At 39.5% G+C, this 24,762-nt stretch overlaps 1 protein-coding gene across 1 annotated transcript in view; it reads left to right on the top strand.

The window, feature by feature from the left end:
- The window catches only part of SGCZ (sarcoglycan zeta), a 668,548-nt gene that overhangs the window by 486,779 nt on the left and 157,007 nt on the right, over positions 1-24,762 (top strand). The window contains exon 3 of the mRNA XM_063135185.1: positions 24,567-24,668. Coding sequence (XP_062991255.1) covers positions 24,567-24,668 — 102 coding nt within the window. The remainder of the gene's footprint in view (positions 1-24,566; positions 24,669-24,762) is intronic.

Genomic DNA, 24,762 nt, shown 5'->3' with positions numbered 1-24,762 from the left:
AGGTGAACAGATAGTAGAACAGATAGCATAGGGACTCTAATTCTTTTGTGTTCAAAAGTGTCTTGTGGCATCTGGAAGACTCACACATTTATTATAGCATAATAAGCTTTAGTCAACTGGCCTCTAGTGCCAAAATAACTTGACTGGCTTATGCACTATGACTTGAGCCAGTGGGTGGGTGGGGGGTAATTTGCTATTCTGCCTCAGGTAACAAAATGTCTTGGGCCAGCCCTGAACTATCCCCAGTATGCACCTTGGGAGCATAGGGCAATGTTCATTTTCCACCCTTGTGCATCACAGCATCATGAGCCATGATGCATCATTGCCACATATATTTCTTGGGGAAAGAGAAGCCAAAGGGTTAAATAAAATCATTGCGATCATGTGCCAACAGTAGATGCTGCCATGCGCTTGAATTAATAAAGGGTAAAGATACACAATATCTGACCATTGCAAATATTGTCTAACATTCACAAATACCATCTAACATCATGCAGACCATGTTGCCGCAAAAAAGAGAAATTTACTTGTAATAAATCTCATTATTAATTCTAAACATATGACACTTGATGCTTCAGAGTCAAGATTCATTATGCATAAGGAATTTTGAACAGGCTTGGTTTAAAATACGAATTGGCTAATTACAGGTTTCAGCAGCAGCATTACTAGAAACTAAAGGAGGTACTGGAATTTATAACATTCTCATTGAAAACATTGGTATCTCAACATTCTTGTTTAGATAGAGCATAATTTACAGTTAAAGTTTAATATCCCTTTGAATATACAAATGGCTTGGTAGATTTTTTTTAAAAAAATAATGCATCTAGTATTGTGCTAGCTCTAATCCAGCCTTTCCTGACCTGGAGCTGTTCAGAGTTTTGGACTTCAATTCCCATCAGCCTCAGCCAGCATGGCCAATGGCCAGGAATGCTGGGAAATGTAGTCTAAAACTTCTGGAGGACACCAGGTTTGTGAAGGCTAATCTGATTTGTAGCATAGAATGTCAGCCAGGTATATTCTGAGGTCATTAAAACTTGCTTTGAGCAGGGTGATGGATGTCAAATAGCTGAGAAAAACCTAGGCATTTTTAATTGAAATAATGTCACATTTCTTTTTCTCCACACAGAATGTTAATGCCCAAGAAGGATTAAAACACACACACACACACATCCTATGTATGTGAATATACGAGCTCTGCAAAAACGTTCAAGTATAAGTTGCCAAAATATCTGATTAAAATTAATGATATTAAAAAAACCTTGGAGCTATATTAGATGTTTGATCACTCATTAAGATGTCCATTAGAAGCAGTAAGTGTATATAAAGGAAGAGTACGTGTATTTGCCTACTTAATGTGTTTTTTCCCCATCCCTGTCTGTAGAATGGCAGTGGCTAACCATTCTTGTCCCATCCAGAAAAAGCTGATCACTCTTAAATCTAATTTAAACCAACAGAGTTTGATTAATTTCAATAGCATTTAAAGATCAATTCCCTTTCTTATAGCCACTAATGTGGCACACAGAGGCAGTTAGACACAAGCAAATTGCAAGAGCAGAGCTCTGCATGCGTTCACTCAGAGAGCCATAAACCGAAGCCATCATGTGTATACTCTGAGGCATGCTGATGCTGACAATTAGATGCCACTCCAAGTGGTGGCTACTGCTACACTGGAGGTAGTTGTGAGCATCTGCCATGAAAGTCAGTTCAACACTTTACCAAGGAACCAGGGGAAAGCAGTAAAGCAAAGATCTTGAGATTCTCCTATTCTCAAAGCATCATCTGCAAGCAGGTGCGGGGAGCAATATTTTGGAGGTCACCATCACTTTTTCCCAACAGTGCCCTGGAACAATGCTTCATCATGACGTAGGCTTGTGTGGGTCCATAGGTCCACTAATGGGGAAAACAGACGGCACACATGACCACCACTGCTACCACATGCAAGCATATGGGGGACTTTTCAAAATGCAAGGGAAAAGGATCCATTTCTATCATTGCTCCCAGTAAGCGCCTGCCTCTAAATGTTCGTTTTCCCCCAACTCCCCACCCCAACTCCAAATTGGTGGGTTTTGAGCCATGCACCATGAACTCTGGGAAGCGTTAAAAACAAAAACAAAAGCATTGGAGGAATGCTAGGCAAAATGAGAGTCAGAGGCAGGGCCAGCCCTACCATTAGGCAGAATGAGGTCATCAACTTAGACAGCATATTCTGGATGTCCTGAAAGGACAGCAAAGTTTTAGTTTTGTTTGTTTGTTTTAGATATAACAGAAAATAGAACAGTCCCCTAACAATTGGGGTTTAAACAGCTGTTACACAAAACTTGGTTAATACAATTTTAGGGGGTGGGGAAACAAGACGAACGAAAGAAAAGGAAAAAGAAATAAACAAATAAACTAATTGATAAGTGTGCTGTGTGATCTTCATTTGTTGTTATAATGACCAAATGCTCAGAGCGGAAGCGGGCATATATTGTTGTAAGTCCGGTTGTGACGTATGTTGAATGAATCTCCACCATATAGCATAAAATGCTAGCAGTTTTGTTTTTCCTTGGATTAGAAGCAAATCATGAGTTATTTTTTCTGATATTGGCCACAGACCATATATTTCGGTACCATGCAGGTAAATTCAGATTATCCTGGTTTTTTTCCACTGCTGTGTAATTGTCTGGTGAGCTGCAATTAGCAAAAATGATAACAAAACTTTACATTTCAAACTTCCATTATATCCTTTGTATATTGACAATAAAAATAATTCTGGATCATATACAATCATTTCTTGTAATAACCATTATTTCTCTATGTACTAACATCCAAAATCCCTATAAATGTGGACAAGTCTACCATAAATGAAAATATGTGCCTTTTACCCAGCAGCCTCTCCATCAAAGGGGGCTGCATGTTGAAGTAATATGTGCCAGCTGTGTTGGTGTGCAATACCATCTGTGCAGTACTTTCAAGGAGGATTTTTGGATAGAGGCTGATATTAATCTGAGTGGTCCATTGTCCCATAATGTGTTCCAACGAGCATCTTCTAATTCCCTTCCAAAATCTCCTTCCCACACTTTCTTCAAGCCCATCTGGGTGTCTATTAGGATAGCATAAACTAAAGATACAATTCCCTTCCCTCCCTTTCCTACGGTTAGTATTGCTCATTCTAATCCTGTTAGGGTTCTGAGTGCATATGTCTTTATGTTAATTTATTATGATTGTATTTTTACTGCCAGGAAGGGGAAAAGGTGCTAGTGAGATTTTCTTTCACAGGTGCCAAAATTAAATAAGCATCTTGACTTTATGGGGATGGTGGGGACAGGGAGAGCACACCATTTCCTGCACCACGTCAGGCATTAGAATGTCTTAGGCAGGCCATGATCATGGACCTTACCCATATTAAGATGAGCTCCTGAAATCATTAGGGGCTCACTGTTTTTGCATTCATTGGTCTTGAGTCTCAGTCTGGATGTTAACCGTAGCAGCACGTTAAGGAGAAGGGAAATTTATTTGCACTTTTGCCCTCCACACATCTCTGCACCATTTGAACTGGCTCTCAAAGTAGATTATTTAAACAAAATCAAATGAGGTAGTGTCCAAAAGCGTTCAGATAAGGTTTATGTGATTTGAAGGCTGTAAGCTGTGGAAAGGCCTGGCTTCGAAGACTTGTGACACTTTGCATTTTGAAATGTATAAATCAAAAGCGGCTTTGTATCCCCCCCCCTTTTACATATCAAATACGGAGTTGGCTTTGCCCAATAAATAATTAATACCATACAGGATTTAAAGCTCGTGATGATGAATGGCACTTGGCAGTAATAATGTGTATCGCTTTTTGGAGCTAAGCATATGTTAGTCAAAGGGAGAATAAACCTCAGCCCCTCGCTTGATTGATGTACAAGGGATCAAACTGCAAGGTTCCACCACGTAGATGTCTTGGCATTTTCTTAACGTTTATAACATAGGGATCAGGCTAGTGCTGTGTTTTGCCCCACATAATGGCATTTCGGCATTGCCATGTTCTTCAGATACAAGATGTTCCCAGCATGGGAAGCTTGGCTTATCAATAAATTGTAAATATTCTTATCCAAACTAACAGCACCCAGACGAGACTTGAGGGAGCTAGCTTACAAGATCTCAAGCTTTCTGGAATAATTTAAAGCTGATTCCTAATAGAACTGTTAAAACGAGTCAATGGGACTTTTTCAGTGGCATGTATCAATACTATATATAGAGCAGTATATATCAATTGGATGATTTCAGTAGTATTGGTCTATTCCAACTGGCAGTGGGTCTCTGGGGTTTCAAGAAGAGCTTTCACCTGCTGCCTGGTCCTTCAAAGCAAAACAACATATGCAGATGTCAGAAACTGAACTCGGAACCTTCTACCTGCAAAACATGCAGCTTTACGGCTGAGCTACAGGCCTTGTCCACATAGGTGACCTGCGATTTGCTGAACTCAGAAATTCCTCAGAAATGAAACAATCTGATTTATTCTGCCTCCTAAAATGTCAGGTGGATCTTTTCGAAAAGACCTGATACTGGAAACAGCAGCTCAGTAAACCAAGCGATCTTGCTAGCCAAAGAGAACCAGCTTGCCCATAGGCATTTCCCATTATTTCTTTCACCCTTTTATAGGCTCCTCCCAATCCCAGGTGCTTCTTCCAATGGCAACCAAGAGGTAAGCAGTGGAGACTGGTGGCTCTGATTTTGGTGGGGCTGTGTATCCATTGTGGGTTTCAGTCAGAACTAGCCAGAACTCTAGAGGAGCTATTTAAGATGCTATTTTGGGAATAGGGTTCAGCACCTTGGATAGCACCAGCCTCTGCTGGAGGTGAAGGAGAAGCAGAGGGATGTGCTGGCAGCCAGTGCTCAACATAGTAATTTACATGGCTGATTTAAAGCTACAAGTAAGCTGGCTTAAAAAAACCCACTACCATTGGAACAGGTGTGCATCAATCCTTCTGCAGGAATACTTAGGTGGCAGTGTGCCACATTCAATATCCCGTGAATAATCAAAAGCACTGTTACTAGCTGCTAATAACTTCCCAGTTTCTGTAGATGAAAGATACAGGATTTCTGTCAGCTGGGATAAATGCATTAGCCCTGGAAAGGACAAAATGTTTTCTTAACTAGATTTCAGAATGTGAACCCAAAAGCCCTGTTGGAAGAAGCCCATTGAACAAAACGAGAAATTCTGAGGAAGAAAGGGAAGTTGGTACACAAAAATTCTATAATTCTGAACCATTGTGCCTTAAATCCAAGCTGAACAAATTAAAAGTTTCATTTAAAATACAGCTATATTTGTATATGCTGTCCAAATATCCTGTCTTGATAAGAGAGTGACCCTTGTTGGCATGTGTGACCCTCGTTGGCATGGTGCTAGAAAGACATTTTTAGAGTTCTATATGAGGTATGGGAATTATTATTCAAAACTATCTTCTTTGAGAGTATCATCACACAGGGGAAAATTGAGTTTGCTCACTGTTACTTCTCTGCCCGTGCATTTGTCCCTCATTACTTCCTCTTCTGAAAGAGGAAGTAAACAATATGCACATGGCCCATTCAGTTGGCCATTTTGATCCTGCTGCTTCTGTACACAGCAGGAAATAGCGGCAACTTCCGTCTTTAAAAATAAGTTAGACTTACTGATTTGTTTTTTTGTCATGTGAAGAAGGCTAGAAGGAGTGGGAGGCACGCAGGAGGCAGATGACGTTGTGAGAAGGGCCCACGAAAATCCGTGAGTGCCCAGTAATGAACATGCAATAAAATGCTAATCTGATGAAGCTATGAATTTCTTTTCAAATGTGATTTCTTTTCCATCCAAATGAATGAGAATGGTTGAAAATTTTGGATTTTTTTTTTTTTTTTTGGAACACCACTTGAAATGCCTCCCTTAAGGTTTAGTTACTGGCAGTTAAGAGCTTTCAACTCAAACAGGCTGGCATGAAGTTGACTAATAGAATTATGTATCACAACTGTGGCTTATATTGAATGGTGACTTTCCCCCAGAAAACATAGGTTGTTTTTCTGAATGTGTTTGTTCACAGCAAGGTTATTCCAGCCTGTGATGCTATCATAATACACTGTTATAATCCTACTACGTACCTATTGTCTGATGTGCTTTTTTCCACATCAATAGCCATCTTAATTTTTGGAGTACATACACTCTGCTGCCACCCCATCAACTGGATTTGCACTCTCTCTAGGACTTTGTTTAAGTCATCTGCTAAAAGAATATAATCAAACAGACCCTTAACACAGTAACCTGCCATACAAAATAGTGGATAAGAGGGGAAAACAGTGTTTATTTTTAATTAGCACAGAGAAGTGACATTCAGTATGTAATGGCATGAAGTTGGAAAAGCAAATAATTCTATTTAAGTCTATAATCCTGAAACCACCCTGGATCCAGATTTAAGCTGGATCAACTGTACTGGTGGAAATGGATTTCCCAAGCCCCTTCTTCTCACAGCATCCCCCTGAAAATGCTGCACAGAGGGTCAGGAGACCCTGCTGAATGGGGTGAGCGGTGGTGTATGAAAGGAAGGGAAATCCCCAAATCAGGAGGAGGATCTTCTATGAGCCCTCTCAATGAAGGCAGATTCTGCATCCAACCCTAGATAGCTTCAGAATTTCACCCCAAGTGCTGTTACATTATATATAAAATACATATTCACATACCAAATATTCACATACCCTTGCCTTTTGCCCAAGACAGTAAACATTTCCCTTACTCTTTCCTATGCTTGAAGTAGTCATTTAGATTGGAGCAAGAACCAGGGTGAGAGGACCATGGGCATCAGTCAGGGGGATCAAGGAAGAAGTCAGTACAAAAGAGCAAGTTAGGACCAAAGGACAAAGCAGTGGGCAGCATCAAGAAGCAAGCTAGAAGTCACGACCAAAGGACAACCAACAGATATGCACCAGAGTACAGGAGGACATTGTTCCTTGAGCAAGGCTTCACTGGGTCAGGAAGTCCTCTCATACTCCTTCCTGCCTTGGAGAACTCATAGACTGGCCTGGTTGGACAGAGTCAGTCTATGGCCTGAGGAAACTATGCTGCCTAGTAGAGGCCATAACATGCTGCTCAGCAATTCATCTTAGTGGGGATGTGAAGGATTTGAAGCACACAGATGTGAAGGATCCCAGAAGCTCCTGACACAGAGCCACAATCAGCAGAGTTAGATATGCTAAAGCAAACTGAAATTGCTGGGTTTGATCATGACTCACTGGCTAGAACTATATCAAACAGGATATGACATTTGAAAATGTTTTGAAAACTGTATAGGGAGTTTGTCCTGGGCCCCAACAGTTGTCACTACTGTCAAAAACCGTTTTAAAAGCAGTAGTATAGACCCTGCCACCCTGTCTCGGTTTGTGGCCAAGTCTGTTATTTAACAACTTCTACCTAAACTCCACTTTGAATGGAATTATTGGGGAGGACTTGAATTAACTGACAACATATAGCTATTTATTTGTTTACTAACAATATTTACATAGGCCACCCAATGGCATGGGTTTTCTGGGAGGCTCATAAAAAATAAAATATGACAATAAAGTACAATATCGAAAGCAATAAATTGCAGCATGACATTATTTTCACCAGCTGAGGAAGTAACAAAACCAATAAAGCAGCATATATGTAAATTAATTTACAAATCTGACATTAAGAGCCCAGATCTTAAAATCAGGTTTAAATGACTAGATGAGTAAAAAAGTATTCATCTGGTACTATAAAGGAACATAACAATGGCAACAGACAAGCTTCTTTGGGAAGGCTGTAACACAGCCAGAATGCCACCACCAAGAAGGCTATCTCCCCAATAGCCAGTTGCCTCAGTTCACTTGGCAATTAACTCAGAGCAGGACCTCTGATGAAGATCTTATGGCTTGGGAAGGTAGGAGATCCTTCAGGTAACCATTAAAGACTGCAAAAGTTAAGGCTAGTACATTGGGTAGGGCCTTGAAACAGGCTGGGAGCCAGTGCACCTCACATAGCAGTAGGGAATTATCATAGAAAACCCCAGTCCCACTTTAAAATCTTGCAGCTGTTTTGGACCAACTTTATGCTTTCACTCCCTCCTGCATTTCACCTCATCTGTCTCTTTCCCCAGCTCAATTGTAGCCATATTAAACTCTTGGATTTCTCCACTGACTTTTATGGCCAGCTGTCATTACGCGCGCGCGCGCACACACACACACACACACACACACACACACACACACACACACGGCACATTTAAAAATAGCTGCTCAGTGTAACCACAAAATGACATATCCAGACAATAAAGGGGTTCTCTCTGAATTTTTATATCTATGTGTCTGTTCCTGCATCCTCTTTTACTCCATTACCCTCTGTGCACTCCTTGCCTTTTCTGTAAGCCCACCTGCCTGTCTCCTGCCTGTCCAACGACTGCTGACACTTTGAAGCCTCCAGAGCTGCTGCAGTCACTGCCAGTCAGCCAACCAGTTCCATTTCCCTTCCCTTGGTTTTCTTTTCTAAGGCCTCTGAGAAAGATGAGCCCTCAACGGCTGTTTTTGGACAGGTTTCCCCTTAGGAATAACAACAACAACAACAACAACAACAACAACAACAACAACATGTCACTTCTAGAAAACTGTGGATCACCCCTGCCCCCAAGTAGGGGAAGATAGGTTTGTGGCTTGAATAAACAGTTCTCACTGGGTCAATTGGACCAATCTCTTTTTTGGGGCAATTCATAGGAGGTGGGAGATCTGGGTTCTAGTCCCCACTCGGCCATAGTAGCTTACTGGGTAACTTTGGGCCAGTCAGAACAACCTACCTCACAGGGTTGTTGTTGTGAGGATAAAATGGAGATGAGCAGGATTGTTTATGCTGATTTGAGTTCCTTGGAGGAAAAAAAGAGAGAGATAAAAATGCAATGAATGAAAATGAACGAATGAACAATTCATATCTATTTCAGATTAATTGGATGAGGGGTTTTCCCCCATTTTAAATGTGTGTGTTTTTTAAAAAAAAACTCTTTGCTCTTCCTAGCAGTAGGAAGGCATTCCATGACCTACCTGCCACACATGTGCAACTACTGACTATGGAGAACCTTACTACTGTTAGCATTGGCAAGGAGCTTTTTTAGAAGTTTAAGGGGGGGGGGCACACACACACCTTATGTGAGGGCACAGTCCTTTGCATGTTTGGACAGAACAAAGTCGTACAAGTCCCAGCATGCCCCAACCAACCATGGACTTTTTTCTGTCTAAACTTGCATAAGATTGTGCCTTAAATGAGGTAAGCCATTGAAAATTATCCCTCCCCCACAAAACAAACTCACACACCCTTGCCATTTGGGGTGGTCCAGTGAGTGAGGATCCTTTCAGATGGGGGAAATTGCATTTCCTTTCCATCGCTCTTGCTTCCTGCTTCTCTTCTGTCCTATAGATGAGAAGAATCACACAGGAGAGAAAAGGGAAGAAAGCAGCAACCATGTGGCCCATTGAATGTAGTGGGACAGTGCCCTCTACTGGGCGTTTTATAGTTAAACGTTTCTGCACAAGGCAGGAAATGGTGAGCAATTTCGCAATAAGTCAGAAGAGTCACATTTTTGTGGATTATTTTACCATGAAAAATTGGTGGAAGGAGCAGAAGAACAGTGGGAGACGTGCAGGAGGAATACAGCATTGTCAAAAGGACCCGTGAGTGGCCAGTAATAAGCCTGCTATAAAACACTTGTCTGATGATGCTCTAGATGTATATAGATCAATTAGCACTAAGTTGATATGAGGCTCTTCTGGACCACTTTGATAACAAATGCCATAACTAAATGCAACTTTGAAAGATGCCTTCTGAAGTGAGTAGCCAAATTTGCAGATGGCACCAAGTTATTCAGAATGTTGATGTCTACAGCAATCATGCAAAGAGCTCTAAAAGGTTCTCTTCAAACTAGTTGAAAAAAATAACAAAATGGCAGAAGAGACTACCTCATTCTGTAGTATAAATTGATAAGATCAAAGGATTATCCAGAAGTAAGATCATAGTAGAAAGCTCACTGAATGTCAGCCTTCAGTGTACGGAAGCAGTGAAATGCAAATGATTAGAATAGACTGGGGAGAAACAGGCATAATCATCACAGAGTTTCTGTTTTCTTTGCCATAAGACAGAAAAGTGATATACAAAACCTTTTTCTCTATCTTAATTTTTTCATAATGATCTGTTGTTCTGGCTGAAGGTTGATCCTCCTTCAGATTCTGAGGGAAAAAACTTTACTTTTAAATTAGTGGAAATTGCCTTTAAAGCAGTTGAGATGTACAAATCAAAATGTCTTCATTCTTGTCATCAGTAGGATGACAAAACATTGGCACCTACTACAGGCTTACTAGGGGTGTTGGACAAACCTGCAATCTATTCAAATAGGTTCACATTTCTATGAATCCAACCTGCAGATACCACAGCGGACTGGTTTTTCCACATCACACCCAGTTTTTTGTTTTGTTTTGTTTTACTTTGGGGAGGGATTAGCACTAATGAGCAGTTGCGCAAATGCGCTGATGTGAATTAGAGCAAGTAGAACAAAAGTCTGGTTTTAAAAATCCAGTTCCATCAATAAGCAGACAACAGACCAAAAGACGCCTAACAATCCGTGAAACATAGGCAGAATGGATTTAACAAAATCCATAAATCCCTGCTAAGCACTTCTACTGGTTAGCCCAAGTCTGACCCAAGTGACTCATAATTAAGACCATTGATACATACTTCCATGAAGTATCTTGAGGGCTGCAACCTAAAATTGTCAAAAGTGCCTCCATGGAATAATTCATAATACAACTTTAAAATAGTAAACTGTACATAGCTCTAGCATATAAATACCTCAACGTTGGTATTTCAGCAGTTGTTTACCAAGCCCTTCACTTTTCATGTACTATAATAATAAATAAGGTTCGCTCAAAGCACTCTGTGTGTATACCCAGCAATAAAAGTATAGATTATATTCAAGCCATAAAAGCTTTGCATCCTTTCATTCCAATAAAGTTTTTGCCTCTGTTTCACTGCTGATAGAATGCTGTAAATTTTGTCATATTCATGACACAATTATAGCAAAACATCTGTTTGCGGTTATGAACCGACAAAGTATACATACTTTTGCGGATCAATAAAATGCACAATAAATGTCGGGAAAGTTGACATCATAAATTAAACCTAATGATAAGATATTTGGATTCAAGGACAGGTTAGGACAAACTCTAATGCTTGCAGCAATGCAAAGGACAGAGACTAAAATTGATTTGGGAGAACTTATCTATAAGTCCTCTTAAAATCCTTCTTCATTGATGCTCTTCTAACTTTTTCCTTATCTGTTTCAAGCATGGTAGGAGAGAAAAAAATAGTAAGGTAGCAGGACATGTCTAGCTTTGATTTGTACAAGGTTATATTTGGGGAAATTGCCATTTAAGTTTATTGAAACTTTATGGAAACCTTTATAAGATTTTCTTTGTAACACATTGAAACAACTAACGGATATGTGATACCTATTGTAGCATAACCAAGCTAAACACTTTGAACTTGAACAATGTTACTTTCATATTTTTTAGCAATGTGCAGTGGGAAAAAGCATCTGTTGTTGTTATTGTTGTATTATTTGAAGCTGTTCTTTTACCGTTATTAAGTATATTAAGTATATTAATATTTTTTTAATGTGGATTTTGTTCTTTCATTTTGGGGGGATGTGCAGACTTCTACTGTTACTTTCTACTGTTAGTTTTACCCTACCCTGTGCCTGCTTACCCTACCCTGTACCTGTTTGCATTCTCTTCCCCTCCTTATTGTTTTACTATGATTTTATTAGAACGTAAGCCTATGCGGCAGGGTCTTGCTATTTACTGTTTTACTCTGTACAGCACCATGTACACTGATGCTGCTATATAAATAAATAATAATAATAATAATAATAATAATAATACAGCCTTTCTATCCCTCCATGTAAGTCAATGCACACATTGCAATCATCATTTCAGCTCACCAGCACTTTCATGTGTACACCTTTTCTCTCCCTGACCCATGAAACTCAATCTAGACAGCATTGTCTCCATTGACTTACATGTGAGGAAATACAGTAAGCATGAATGAAATAGCTGTGGGAGGGAATCCCATCCTCCAAAGGTACTTTGAAAAACAGAGCCTTTGGGATCCCCCTCCCTGAACTGTTTTTGTGCATGCACACATCTCTCTCTCTCTGTCTCAGAGGTAAGTCAATGGAAACAGTGCTGTCTCCTTTGGTTTGCATGGGTGGGGAGGGTGCACCCCAAAATAGCCAAGGGAAATCCAACCCCTGCCAAGGATTCTGGAATTAACAGAATCCTTGGCAGAGGGTGGATTCTCTCCACACACAAACCCCATAGCTGTTTTCATGCCGGTACCCATTCTTCCCCCAATGCAAACCAATGGAGACAATGCTATCTCTGTTGGTTTGTATATGGGGGTAAGAAATGGGGCATACATAAAAATAACAAAGGCTCCCCCCCTTCACATACCAAAGATTCCAAAGGTCCTTGGTGGTTGGGTGCCTTTCCTCCACAGCAACCTTTTTCATGTATATACCCTTTTTTTCTGAATTCGGACAAGTTTTCAATTTGGAATTAATTCTGGTAAATTGAATTCATTTATTAAATGCAGATTAAATCTGAATGAGGCTCTTTCATATATCTTTTTGGTTAAATGAATCCACAGCCCTAGTGCTTTTATATATGAACAGAATTTATTTGAAACCATGTTACACTATTCTGAACCGTAGAAATTCCTTTAATTGATGTTAAACAGGTGTGCCCTTACTCCTTCCCACATCGCCCATTTATTGTTTGAAAGAGAGAAGATGAATGTTTCAGGTGTCTCCCTCCCTTTTTCAAGGGATATGAAGTGATACATTCATGGTGGCTTTTTTCAATGGCATGCTTCAGCCGGTCCCATGACACAGTTTTGGAATCACTGATTTGAAAGTGAATATAGGACTGCAGCCTAAGAAAACACTGAACCTGGCCCTGAAGACTTATGAACCCTATCCTGGATCATCAGAGTGTAGAGTACCTTTCTTGGTGCTTGAGACTGTTTTTGTGATTCTGGTTCTATTAATAATTACCCCATTTAAATAGTATCTAACTATCTATGATACAGTTCTTCTTCCACCACCAAACATGCCCAGTGTTTATTTCGCTTGTTGTTATTGTTGTTAATATTATTATTTCTCATGATGTTACTTCATAGGAGATCCAATGCCATTTCCTTGTTTTAATTAATCACCTACACTTTTGTGAAAAAGCATTAGTGTCATCAACTTTCAAGACAAACATTAGTAACTAATGCTTAATCTTCATAATGTCACAATGGAAAGTAATTATTTTAACTGATTACTTCTGAATTAGGAGAAAATGCTATATCAAACTTGACAAATGCAAATTTTTACTTCTCAAGGAGAGTTTAATCAGTTTAATGTGTCATTAAATTAATTGATGTTCCGTAATATCCCAGTACAACCACTGAAAGTCCTTCTGCTCATTCACCCAAAGCCCTGACATATTAAAAATTAAACTAGGATTGTTGGGGAAGGTTGAGTTGTATGAAGAGTTTTACCATATTTTGTAACATAGAGGAAAATCAATCACTGTATTGTCATTTGATCCTTTAAAGTCCCAAAGATTTGAATGGGAGAATTAATCACACCCTTAACTCAATTCCATTCATATTAATAGGAAACAGGGTGGAATTTACCTTCTATGCATATATATGTAACAAAAGCCTAATGGATGGTTTTCCTGGGGGTGCAATTTGCTCTTCCAATTAGATTGTTAAGGAAAAACATCCATCTTAGTTTTATTTATTTTATTTATTTTATTTATTTATTACATTTTTATACCGCCCAATAGCCGAAGCTCTGGGCAGTTCACAGCTCTCTGGGCGGTTTGTTATGCACATATCCACATATCATATTTTGAGGCCCTCAAAAGTGTTTAAATTTTGCTGGATAATACCCACAATTAAAAATATCCTTGTCCTAAAGAATGCTGGAGAAAAGGATGGGTTCTGTTCTTTTCAGCTGTTCCAAACAGCACCTTACTTTACTTGTACTTATTTTTGCAGTCCCAATTAAACTTTCTGTATGCATTCAGTAGATGGGGATATGTATATGTGTTTATTTGAATCTATTATGTCTCACTCTTTGAGAAGTTCAGAATGGCTTTCTTTAGACTCACAGAAGATTTCTCCTCCAATCTCTCACAGTCTTGTAGATGTTGTGTATTTCAGACTTGAAAATGTTTCTTGGAGATAAGCCCTATTTGTGTCCATATAACTGATTTCCAAATAAGGGTGTGTGTGTTTTGGATTCTAGCTTTACATGTGTTTTAAGTAGGGTGGATCTCCAGCCTGAAATCTCAAGGTGAGGGAGGAGCAAGTCTGAGACTAGATTTTGTAATGTAAGAACCAGGCCTACCAGTGTCCCTCACCCCAATGGAGTGGTGGCTTGAGGTCTCACAGAATAACATGCAATGTTAAGGTCATATATTCAAACCTGCTGTTGTAAGACATTTTTATTTATTTATTATTTACAATATTTTATACCACAGCATATCCAGAAAATTTCAGAGTGGTGAACAACAGGTATTCCTTTTGACGCCTCCTGAAAACATCATTATTCCAGGAAGCCTTTCCTTAATGACCTGCCACAGTTCACTGTACATTTTGCTTCTTTTAAAATCTATTTTAAAGTATTTTATTCTGCTTTTATTTTATTTTATCTTGTACACCGCTCTGAAATTTTGAATGGGGAGTGGTATATAAATATTGTAAATAAATAAATAAATAAAATAAAGAATAAAAACACAATATTAAAATTACTATTTTTAAAAGAACAGAGTTCTGCTAAAATCCCAAGTTTTGGTATAACCACAGCCAGTTACTCAAGGAAAGCTTCCTGAAGCAACAAACTTTTCAGGAGGCCCCAGAAGCAACACAATGTTGGTGCCTGCCTGACTTCCAATGGCAGGGAATTCCATAGAAAGGGGGCCACCACACTGAAGACTCTTCTCCTAGTGGACTACAATCAGACCAAAGGTCCATGTGGAACCACTAGGGACATTCCTTCGGATGACCTCAGTGACTGGGCCAGTTCGTATTTTGATGAAAAAATACAGCAGATTTTTATGCATTTAAAAAACAAAAACAAAAAACAGAGATTGATGCAAAAGTGGGACAGAATAGACATGTAAAACTGGCACAGACCAGAAATAGACAGATCTGTCTATCCATAGTTCAAAGGCTGTTTCTTAGAATCTTGGAATGTACCATCAGCATAGCAGAGAATCTATATATCCAGCTATGAGCCTGTAGATAACCTCTCATACATCATGGCTCCCTCCTCAATGTGTGAGGTCATTCCTTTTGGAATGTTATAGTTTAAAGATAGAAAATGTGATCATAACCTTTTCAATATCTTGTCTTTCACAATGTCCCTAAAGATGCACAGGCACAAGGCAATTTCCTACAAGGACAAAGTACAGCATGATCATTTCCTTACCCAAATGCTCCCCTATCTAGTCTTGATGTCTTGTGTTTTGTCCTAGTGAATTACACTCTGAGTACATTTTTAGAAATTGATAATCTGAAACTACTAAACTAAAATCTACTAACCCAATGTTGGCTCCTAGAATTCAAGCCCTTCTTAATTAAAACTTCAAGAGTCTTGGAATGCTACATTCATATTATTATTATTATTGTAGTTTTCCTTTGCCTTGGGGATTTAAAAAAAAGAAAGTTTAATGCCTCCCAATAATCTACGTTTTCCCACCCCAATATTTATTATCTTTTTTTCCCTTTTGTGAATTGCAAGTTATAAGAACAACCTTGTAGCATTGGTTTTGAATCCTTGCCAATTATGAGTGCGGTGTTAAGCATAATTTCATTTCAAAAGATACTGCAATTATGCAAACATGAAAACAATAATTAAAGTGATCCAGCATTAGTGTGAAATACTTTTGCAGAATTTATTTTGAAGAAAAGCCAGCGTTTTGGTATCAAAGTCTGTCAGACACCAAATAGCAATTATGCCACTGTCTGCTCACATGCCTGATAGTGAAGCAGCTCCTGAGTTGCCCACTATTTCACAGGACATGGTGGGAGGGGTGGAGCAGGAAGAACTGTGTAGACTAGGGATGGCCAACATTGACACAAAATTGGGTGGCATAGCAAATACCTAGAAGACAGAAACAAACTTCAAAGTGATCTTGATAGACTGGAGCGCTGGGCTGAAAACAACAGAATGAAATTTAATAGGGATAAATGCCAAGTTCTACATCTAGGAAATAGAAACCAAATGCACAGTTATAAGATGGGGGATACTTGGCTCAGCAATACTACAAGCAAGAAGGGTCTTGGAATTGTAGATCACAAACTGGATATGAGCTGCGGTTTTGTGAACCGTCCAGAGAGCTTCGGCTATTGGGCGGTATAAAAATGTAATAAATAAATAAATAAATAAACAAAAAAAGAAGTAATTGCTATTTGGGGCTGCATTAATAGAAGTATAGCTTCCAAATCGTACAAGGTACTGGTTCCCCTCTATTTGGCACTGGTTAGGCCTCATCTAGAGTACAGTGTCCAGTTCTGAGCACCTCACTTCAAGAAGCATGCAGACAAGCTGGAGGGGGTTCAGAGGAGGGCAATGAGGATGATCAGGGGTCTGGAAAGAAACCCCTATGAGGAAAGACTGGAAGAACTGGGCATGTTTAGCCTGGAGAAGAGAAAACTGGAGGGAGATATGATAGCACTCTTTGAGTACTTGAAAGGTTGTCACACAGAGGAGACCCAGAATCTCTTCCTGAACATCCCAGAGTGTAGGACTTAAGTTATAGGAAGCTAGATTTTGGCTGGACATCAGGAAAAACTTCCTGAATGTTAGAGCAGTATGACAATGGAACTAATCACCTAGGGAGATAATGGGCTGTCCCACACTAGAGGCATTTAAAAGCAGCTGGAAAAGCCATCTGTCAGGTTTCCTTTAAAGTGGATTCCTGTATTCAGCAGGGGGTTGGATTCAGTGGCCTGATAGGCCCCTTCCAATTCTACTATTCTATGATTTTATGAACATTGGTATTCTTGGAGGGTCTGTTTTCTTCTGTTTGTGGGCCTTGGCACTCCAGTCAGCACTATGGGAGCCATATTTTCCCACATAAACCATGCCCCTCGTGACTAATTGACACCACCTATCAGTAAGGGCTCCCCAAATACGCATCACATGTATACAATCAGACACATATAGCTATCTCTCAAAAATGTAACATATAATACTACTGTATGGAGTACCTGTATTTACTACAACTTGGAACATTGAAAATCTTACAAGTAAAATTGTGGGCAGCCACGTTACTATCCCTTGATTAAAGTTTGGTAGGACTGTGAGTGCAGGGACGACATATAAAATATCATTGGGGACTGTATCGGATTGGTCCATGGGACACCATTTGGCATCCCTTATGTAGATGATTTGTAAAGGATGAGCATGTGTAAGTTATTTTTTTTATCCATTTATATTGTCCTATACTATAATATTACAATGTATACTCTTCACATCAGCCTGTTGAAAAAATGTTTCCTGACATACAAATGATTTTTCTTCTTTTGCAGTTTATTACTGTTATTTTTCGATTTATATTTTAAAAGCATGAATTAACCTTGTTGGTCCAATAATTTATGTGCCATAATGATGTTACTTTCTACTGTTAGTTTTACCCTACCCTGTGCCTGCTTACCCTACCCTGTACCTGTTGGCATTCTCTTCCCCTCCTTATTGTTTTACTATGATTTTATTAGATTGTAAGCCTATGCGGCAGGGTCTTGCTATTTACTGTTTTACTCTGTACAGCACCATGTACATTGATGGTGCTATATAAATAAATAATAATAATAAATAATAATAATGATATTGCATTCAGTCATTTATAACTAATAGCTCTCAGGTGTATTGGGAGCTCTATATCCCATAACATCTCATATCAGTTAAAAATTCAGTATTGTACTCATGCTAACATCATTTTCAAAAATTACTTTTGTTTCCAGCTTTATTTTACATCTACCATGAAATCACTGAGTGTACAGAACACAGGATTCAAGCAAGGACATTATGTTATAAGGCTCAAACCAGACATTACAATAAATTCATGACTGTTGAAAATGACAGCTACCTATCTAATACGCACCCCTATCATAGGCCTAGTTATATACCCATGTTCTTACAGCATAAGGTTCTTGCCTCCTGCAAGTGGTAACCACTGAAGTGAAGCAGGGACAAGCAAATGTGTTGCACTCTGGGTCATTGAGATGCTGGAAAGTTGTGCTAGATATTACAGACACAGAGAGATACGGGCTGATTACAATTTTGGCAGTAGACCCAAATTACTTACAATATTTCGTGTGCCCTCTGTCCCATGTGCTTTGCTGAGAATCAGCACCAAATTGCTTCTCTGTGTTTGCTTTGTTCTGTTGTCTTCCTTTGTTTTAGGTGTATTGTACATTACATGGCTTACTGGTGTTTTGAATTTACAGAATATGCTATACATATAAGACAGGTTCCCTTGTTTTTATTTATTCTGCAGGGTTTAAACCTTCTACCTTTACTGGGGTACTGTGAAATGTCTTAGGTGGAAAGCAAGATCCATATCCTATGTAGGCTCATAGCATAAGGCTATATGCTACCTCCAGGATTATAGTCTGCCTCTGAAGACCAGTTGCTATGGAACAAGGGTGGGAAAGAGATATTGCACTCATGTCCTGCTTATGGGATTCTTATGGGCATCTGGTTGGACACTGGGAGAAACATGTGTGGGACTAGACAGGCCTTTGGTGTCATGGTCTTATGTTCATAATGTATCTAGATTGTCTTTTATATGTAATGGTGGGTATAAAATGCTATTTTATTGAATTAGGTTTATTGGCTAAGAGAAAGGAATATTCTTCCATCATTACCCATGCCTTCGTTGTTTGAAGGGATTTACAATGCACTGACTAAAATGAATTAAACTAGTCCTCCTTCTATCTGTCCAGTCCCAGAATATTCTTTTGCTTCTTTAAAAAACGTCCCATGTTCAGTTTACATTTGCAATTCTGTATGTTCAATCCATTTAACAGGTCCTTAAAAATACTTTTATCGGTGTCCACTTTCAAAATCCAGAAGCTTAGAAGTTCTTTGGTGTCAGCATGACTGGAATTATGAACCTCATTATTTTACATTTTCTTGCTTTCTTGCAGCCATCCTTTATGTTTTTTTATGAGAGAGGAAATGGCCCTGTTAAGGATCTCAGTGCATCCCCATAGATTAAATAAATCTAAATCCCAATGGATGAAATACAGTTTGTAAATTCTAGCAGAGTAGCTTTCTTTTCTAACAATTTCTATTAATGGGGGCCTTGCACCTGAGACTGGAACAGTCACCAAACAGAGGACAATAGTTATTCAGTTAACATTTTCCATGTAACTAATAAAACATTATCTTCTGTGGGAAAAAGTTTCCCCCAAAGCCAGTCTTATGTCTACTCAATTCATCTACAACCTTGCCCCAATACCACTGCTCCACACAGTGTGGAGATTCAATCTGGCTGTCCTAGGGAACGTGATAATAAAAGAGATTCTCCTTCACACTGCACAAGCAGTGCAGGTGGCAGCTGCTTAAGGGACCGTCTCCTTGAGATCAGGGTCCCTGGATGTGTTTTAACATAGAGGGAGGAACAAAGCGGTCCGATATTAAAATGGAAATCAAATTCAAAAGCAATCTCAGCAACCATGGAAGACACATTTCATGAATGTTATACAATAGTAGAAGAACTAGATGTTCACGATTCAAGGCTTGGCTGCACCTCAACTCTGTCTCGCTTTCTTGCTCTAAACATCAGTTGCTGGCAAGCTCAGGTTTGTGCCTCACTCCACAGCTAAGCTTTGGTCTTAATGCATAGCAAGTAAGAGACTGCAATCAGTTTCTGAGTCCTTAGTCAACCCCTTTCATTCTTTCCTATCTTCCCTGCTACTGGGACATTGCCAGGGGTTTTTTTTTAGCTTTAAAAGTTTTGCACAGATGGGGTTGCAATATTTTTACTACACTAAGGGCCTTGCTAGACTTGCCGGATAAGCCAGCAGGAAGGAGGGGCGACGGTGCGCTAGAGGTAGCGTGCGCCGTCGCCAGCTTCTAGACCTACGACGCAAAGGGGCAACGGGAAGCCCCATAGCATCAGCCATTTTTTTGTGTTAAAGGGGCCATGTGCGCCGGAGAGCCGCCGGACAAGGTAAGTGGTTTTTTTTAAAAAAAATTAAGCCCCCCCGCTCCCCCTGCCCCTAATCCCCCCCACACACAATTCCTGAGGCCGGGGCTGTGGAAAAGCCAGGCCATAAGCGAATTTGCTTATGCCGGCTTAAGGCAAGTTTTAGCGTGGCCTGACCCCGGATTCCCCTGTGCGTCATCTGGATGCACAGGAGGGAAACTGGGCCTCACACCGCGCTAACGCCTGGTCTAGCAATGGCCTAAAATAGCTATTTTTGATATTGATTGGAGGACACACTGCATTGGTTCTAATCTGGATTCATTCCACGCTGTATAAGAGTTCTGAATTTCCTGTTCTAAGTTTGTTGACGATTAAGTAATCTTTGACCTACTAATATTCCATCCTGTGCCTGCTTCTGCTGGTAAGTGTTAAACCATCTCTCTGATGAGATTATCAATATTTCTGGGAAAAGATCGCTCTTCAACCTCATAGAAGACAACTTGAGATAAAAAAAAAACTAGGTGATATAAAGATATAATCAACTACACTCCTTCCTTTGATATTCAAAAAGGTATAATGACCCGTGGTCTTATCTATACTGCTTCCATGAAGACCCATTTGGTGATACTTGAAAATAATTTTCAATAACTCTCACCCTAAGGAGTTCAAAGTAGTATCTCCAGTGGGAAGATATCTTTCACAGCAACCACAACTTCCTCTTTTTCTGGATGAACATCTGAATCCATCTGAGCATTAAAATCTTCTCCTACTAAAAGATCTATTCTATTGCATTTAGAAGATATATTCTGTCAAGGACACAGTTCTGAGTCCATGAGTGAGGTGGCCACCTGAAATGCCAGGTAGCAGGGAGCAGCAGTGAAATGTTGGAAGACAGAGCCAGCCTAGGGATGGGGAGACATTTGCATGGTTTCATTCTCATTTAACCCCCATGGTTAAAGCCATGGTTTAAGGTGTCTTCTGAACACAGTTTGTCTTTCTGGTTTAACCACCATGGTTAAAGCCGTGGTTTGAGGTGTCTTCTGAATGGGGCCATTCTGAGCTTGGGATCCAGCACACTCTCCTCCATCTGTTCCAGGGCCCCTGCTTGGGATGACCTGTTACCCAAGGGAGCTGACAATTCAGGCAGCCATAGTAGGTGGAAATGGATCTCTTTCATGTTACCATTAAGAGAAGTGATAACTTCATGAATACGATTCTCTAACTGACTAGACAGGGTAAAAACAAGAACAATGATAAATCCAGCTATTGTTCGACTTGTATTATATGCAGTGAAAGTTCTGCTCTTGACAAATGCAGGAACAAATTCATTCTTTTTTAATATTTTTTACAAAGGAAAAGTCATCAGGAGAGAGTTGTATTTCTATACTCATGCTTGAATTGAACTCCAATTCATTCTTTATTTGAACTCCAATTAATTTTTAAAGGAAAAAGGAAATACATGGTATTTGAAACTCTGCACTAATGTTATTCCAAAATATGTGCAATTACTCCAGTTGATGTGATGAGCTGTGGAGAAACTGTCTGCATGATGTGTTTCTCTGACAACAGGAGCTTGAAAATCTCTTGTACTTTCAGTAAACAGGCATTCTTGGAGAATGGAAGATGAATTATTGTTGAATGGGTTTTATGTTTTAAAGCTAAAATGAATTCATGTACCAAAAATTCTCCTTCGACATTTTCTTTGCCAATTCTGATATTGAATTTTCTTCAGGTATTCTGTATTTGGTCTTTTTTTTTAATCTTCCCTGACTACTGGTACACAATTATATTTGATATGTGGCAGCTCATACTTTGCTGTACTTGAAAGTTGACATGCAATGGTGATTAGCATTTGACAGTATAGATAGTTGATACGTAGTAGTTTTTCAAACTCTGGGAATATCTTCCACAACAACATCTGCCAAGGAAACACTACATGCCTGCCATAGTATCCCAGGCCTTTGCAAAGACATTTAAAGCATGCTCTAGGGTATATATATATATATATATATATATATATATATATATATATATATATTCAGTTCACATAAGGCAGTATTGGGCCTTACTATCGCCCATTGTAAACTGAGAGTGTATCCTGGAACACACATATTACCTTGGCTATGTAATAATGCAATAGAGGGTGTGCAGAAAAGGATAACATTCAGTCATTCCTATGCTTTTGTCTTTGGGGCACCCCAGGTAAGCTTCCAAATGATCTAATGTTCACTAGAAAATAGTTCAAAAGCCTATGGTATATCGTGTTTAACAATATTTTGTTAAACATGGTATTTAACATGAGATAGATCTGACTTGCAACGGTGTTAGTATCTGCCAGTGTTTCATACATAATATATTAAGGGTGTTCAAACAAACACCACCATGGATTGAAGGTGGGAGCAGGGTCACACCTGTTGCCCCAATCCCCCATCGCCACTGCCACATCCAATTGCCCATCCCTAGGCCAACCAAAGCCATAACTCAGTGGTAGGGGACATGCTTTGCATGCAGAGGGTCCCAGGTTCAATCGCCAATATCTCCTGGTAGGGCTGGGAAAAGTCCAGCCTGAAACCCATGACAGCCATTGCCAGCCAGTGTTGACAATACTGGGTTAGATTGACCAATGGTCTGACTCAGTATAAGGCAGCTCCCTATGCTCCCTTCTCATACTCTCTGAAGATGCAGTTGTTGTGGGGCAGGCTTGGCTTGGAAGGGGACAGGTCTGATGGGTATGACCCTGCTCCACCTCATATAACACATGAGTCTGATCAATATTGTTGGAAAATTGATAATGTACTTCATACATTCATCTTACAAATATCAGAGGAGGCCAACAAGTCTAAGAGGTGGCAACAAGGTTGTGTAGAGTTTCACATTAAAATGTGAATTCCAAATTTACTTTGCAATTTCTCATGCAACCCTTGAATATGAGGGCAGGGGAGAGATTCACAATCATAAAATATTTGCTCTGCCTTTTAATATTGCCATTTTACACTAAAAGCAAGCCACATCTCTGTAGAGGTTCAAAAGAACGTTTTGTGTTTTGGAGCTTAGAGCCCAACTCTGCCTTGAACTTATGTCCCTTACTAAGTTACTTTATTTTTCTTTCATTGTTTTCCTTCTGGGAAATGAGTATTTTGTGACCATTTTAAGAATGGGCAAGCCATGGCAGCCATTTTATGAGAGTGCCCATGACACTCCCTCAAAATTCTAAATGTGCTCACTGGCCCCAAAAGGACTCCAGACCTATCATCTGTATCTAGCATATTCCCACTGCCCTTTAAAGGACCTCAAGACAGCATGTATGTCGTTACGCTATTTTATCCTCACATGGACACTATGCGGGGCAGTGACAACAAACTTTTATGTTGCCATATTATTGGCTGAAGAGGTGGCAGAGGGGAAGGAGGTTCTACTCTGATGGAACAATACATCAGCCAGTGTGATTTAGTGCTGGATTATTTACTTGGTGCTGTCTAGTAAGAAAAGCTCCAAAATTTATATTAGTAGTTATATTATCTGCAGAAACACACGTGTTTCACTGGTGTTTCCCTCAGTTAAAATGGGGAGGAAATGCTGAAGACGAGGTGCACGCTAGCAAAAGCCACGGAATATGCGCCTAGAAATCCTGATTAGTTGTGGCTCCTCAGCACCATCCAGGAACATATGTCTGTCTACACTTACTGTGCACCATCACAGTTGTAGCAAATTTAGTTGCAGAGTAAAGTGACTCTGAGCTTCATTGCTGATTAAGAGTTTGAGCCTAGGTCCTTCCTGTTCTAATCCAATACTATACTATAGTAGTTGTCCTCCTTCTCCAGTACGAAGGGGTTGGTGGTGTTGGGTTTCTTTTGCAGCCAGGAATATGGCAGAATCAAAAGTGTGCCTCATACTAGGTGTAACTTGGGGAACCAATGCCTTTTCCAAGACATAAATATCATGTGGAAAATATCAAAGTTCTGTGTTTTACATAGTTTTAAGTGTGTGTAGGCAGATCTGTCAAGTCCATTTCCATGGACTTCCTCCTATTCCCACTTTCAAGTCCATTCTGTGACAGTTCCATGCAGATTATTTTTTCTGAGAAAAAATCTATACATATTGATGTGCCTATCAAATATCTTGTAAATATGCATTTATGTCATGAATTTTGTGTAATCAGACAGACATTTTCACTTTCCCGTGCACTTACATAGCTTTTAGCATTAACCTTCTAAACCTGAGGAGTGATGGGAGTGAGTAATGGATTGTATATAGTGATTAGCTTCCCACGTAAGCCACATATACACACATTTGTATATTATTGCTTCTAGGATGGAATGGGGAATCTGAGAGTCACCAAAAAGGGAATTCGACTCGAAGGTATATCTGAATTTCTACTTCCATTGTATGTGAAAGAAATCCATTCCCGAAAGGTAGGTTCCAACATCTGCTTTGCTTACATAAATAAATAAGATTATTACTCTCATTTTTAAAAAACCCATGAAAGCATTTGACTTCAAGGACCCC

The sequence above is a fragment of the Elgaria multicarinata genome, chromosome 10 (genome assembly GCF_023053635.1).
Source record: "Elgaria multicarinata webbii isolate HBS135686 ecotype San Diego chromosome 10, rElgMul1.1.pri, whole genome shotgun sequence".
Classification (NCBI taxonomy): Eukaryota; Metazoa; Chordata; class Lepidosauria; order Squamata; family Anguidae; genus Elgaria; species Elgaria multicarinata.
This window is presented reverse-complemented; position numbering and strand designations above follow the sequence as displayed.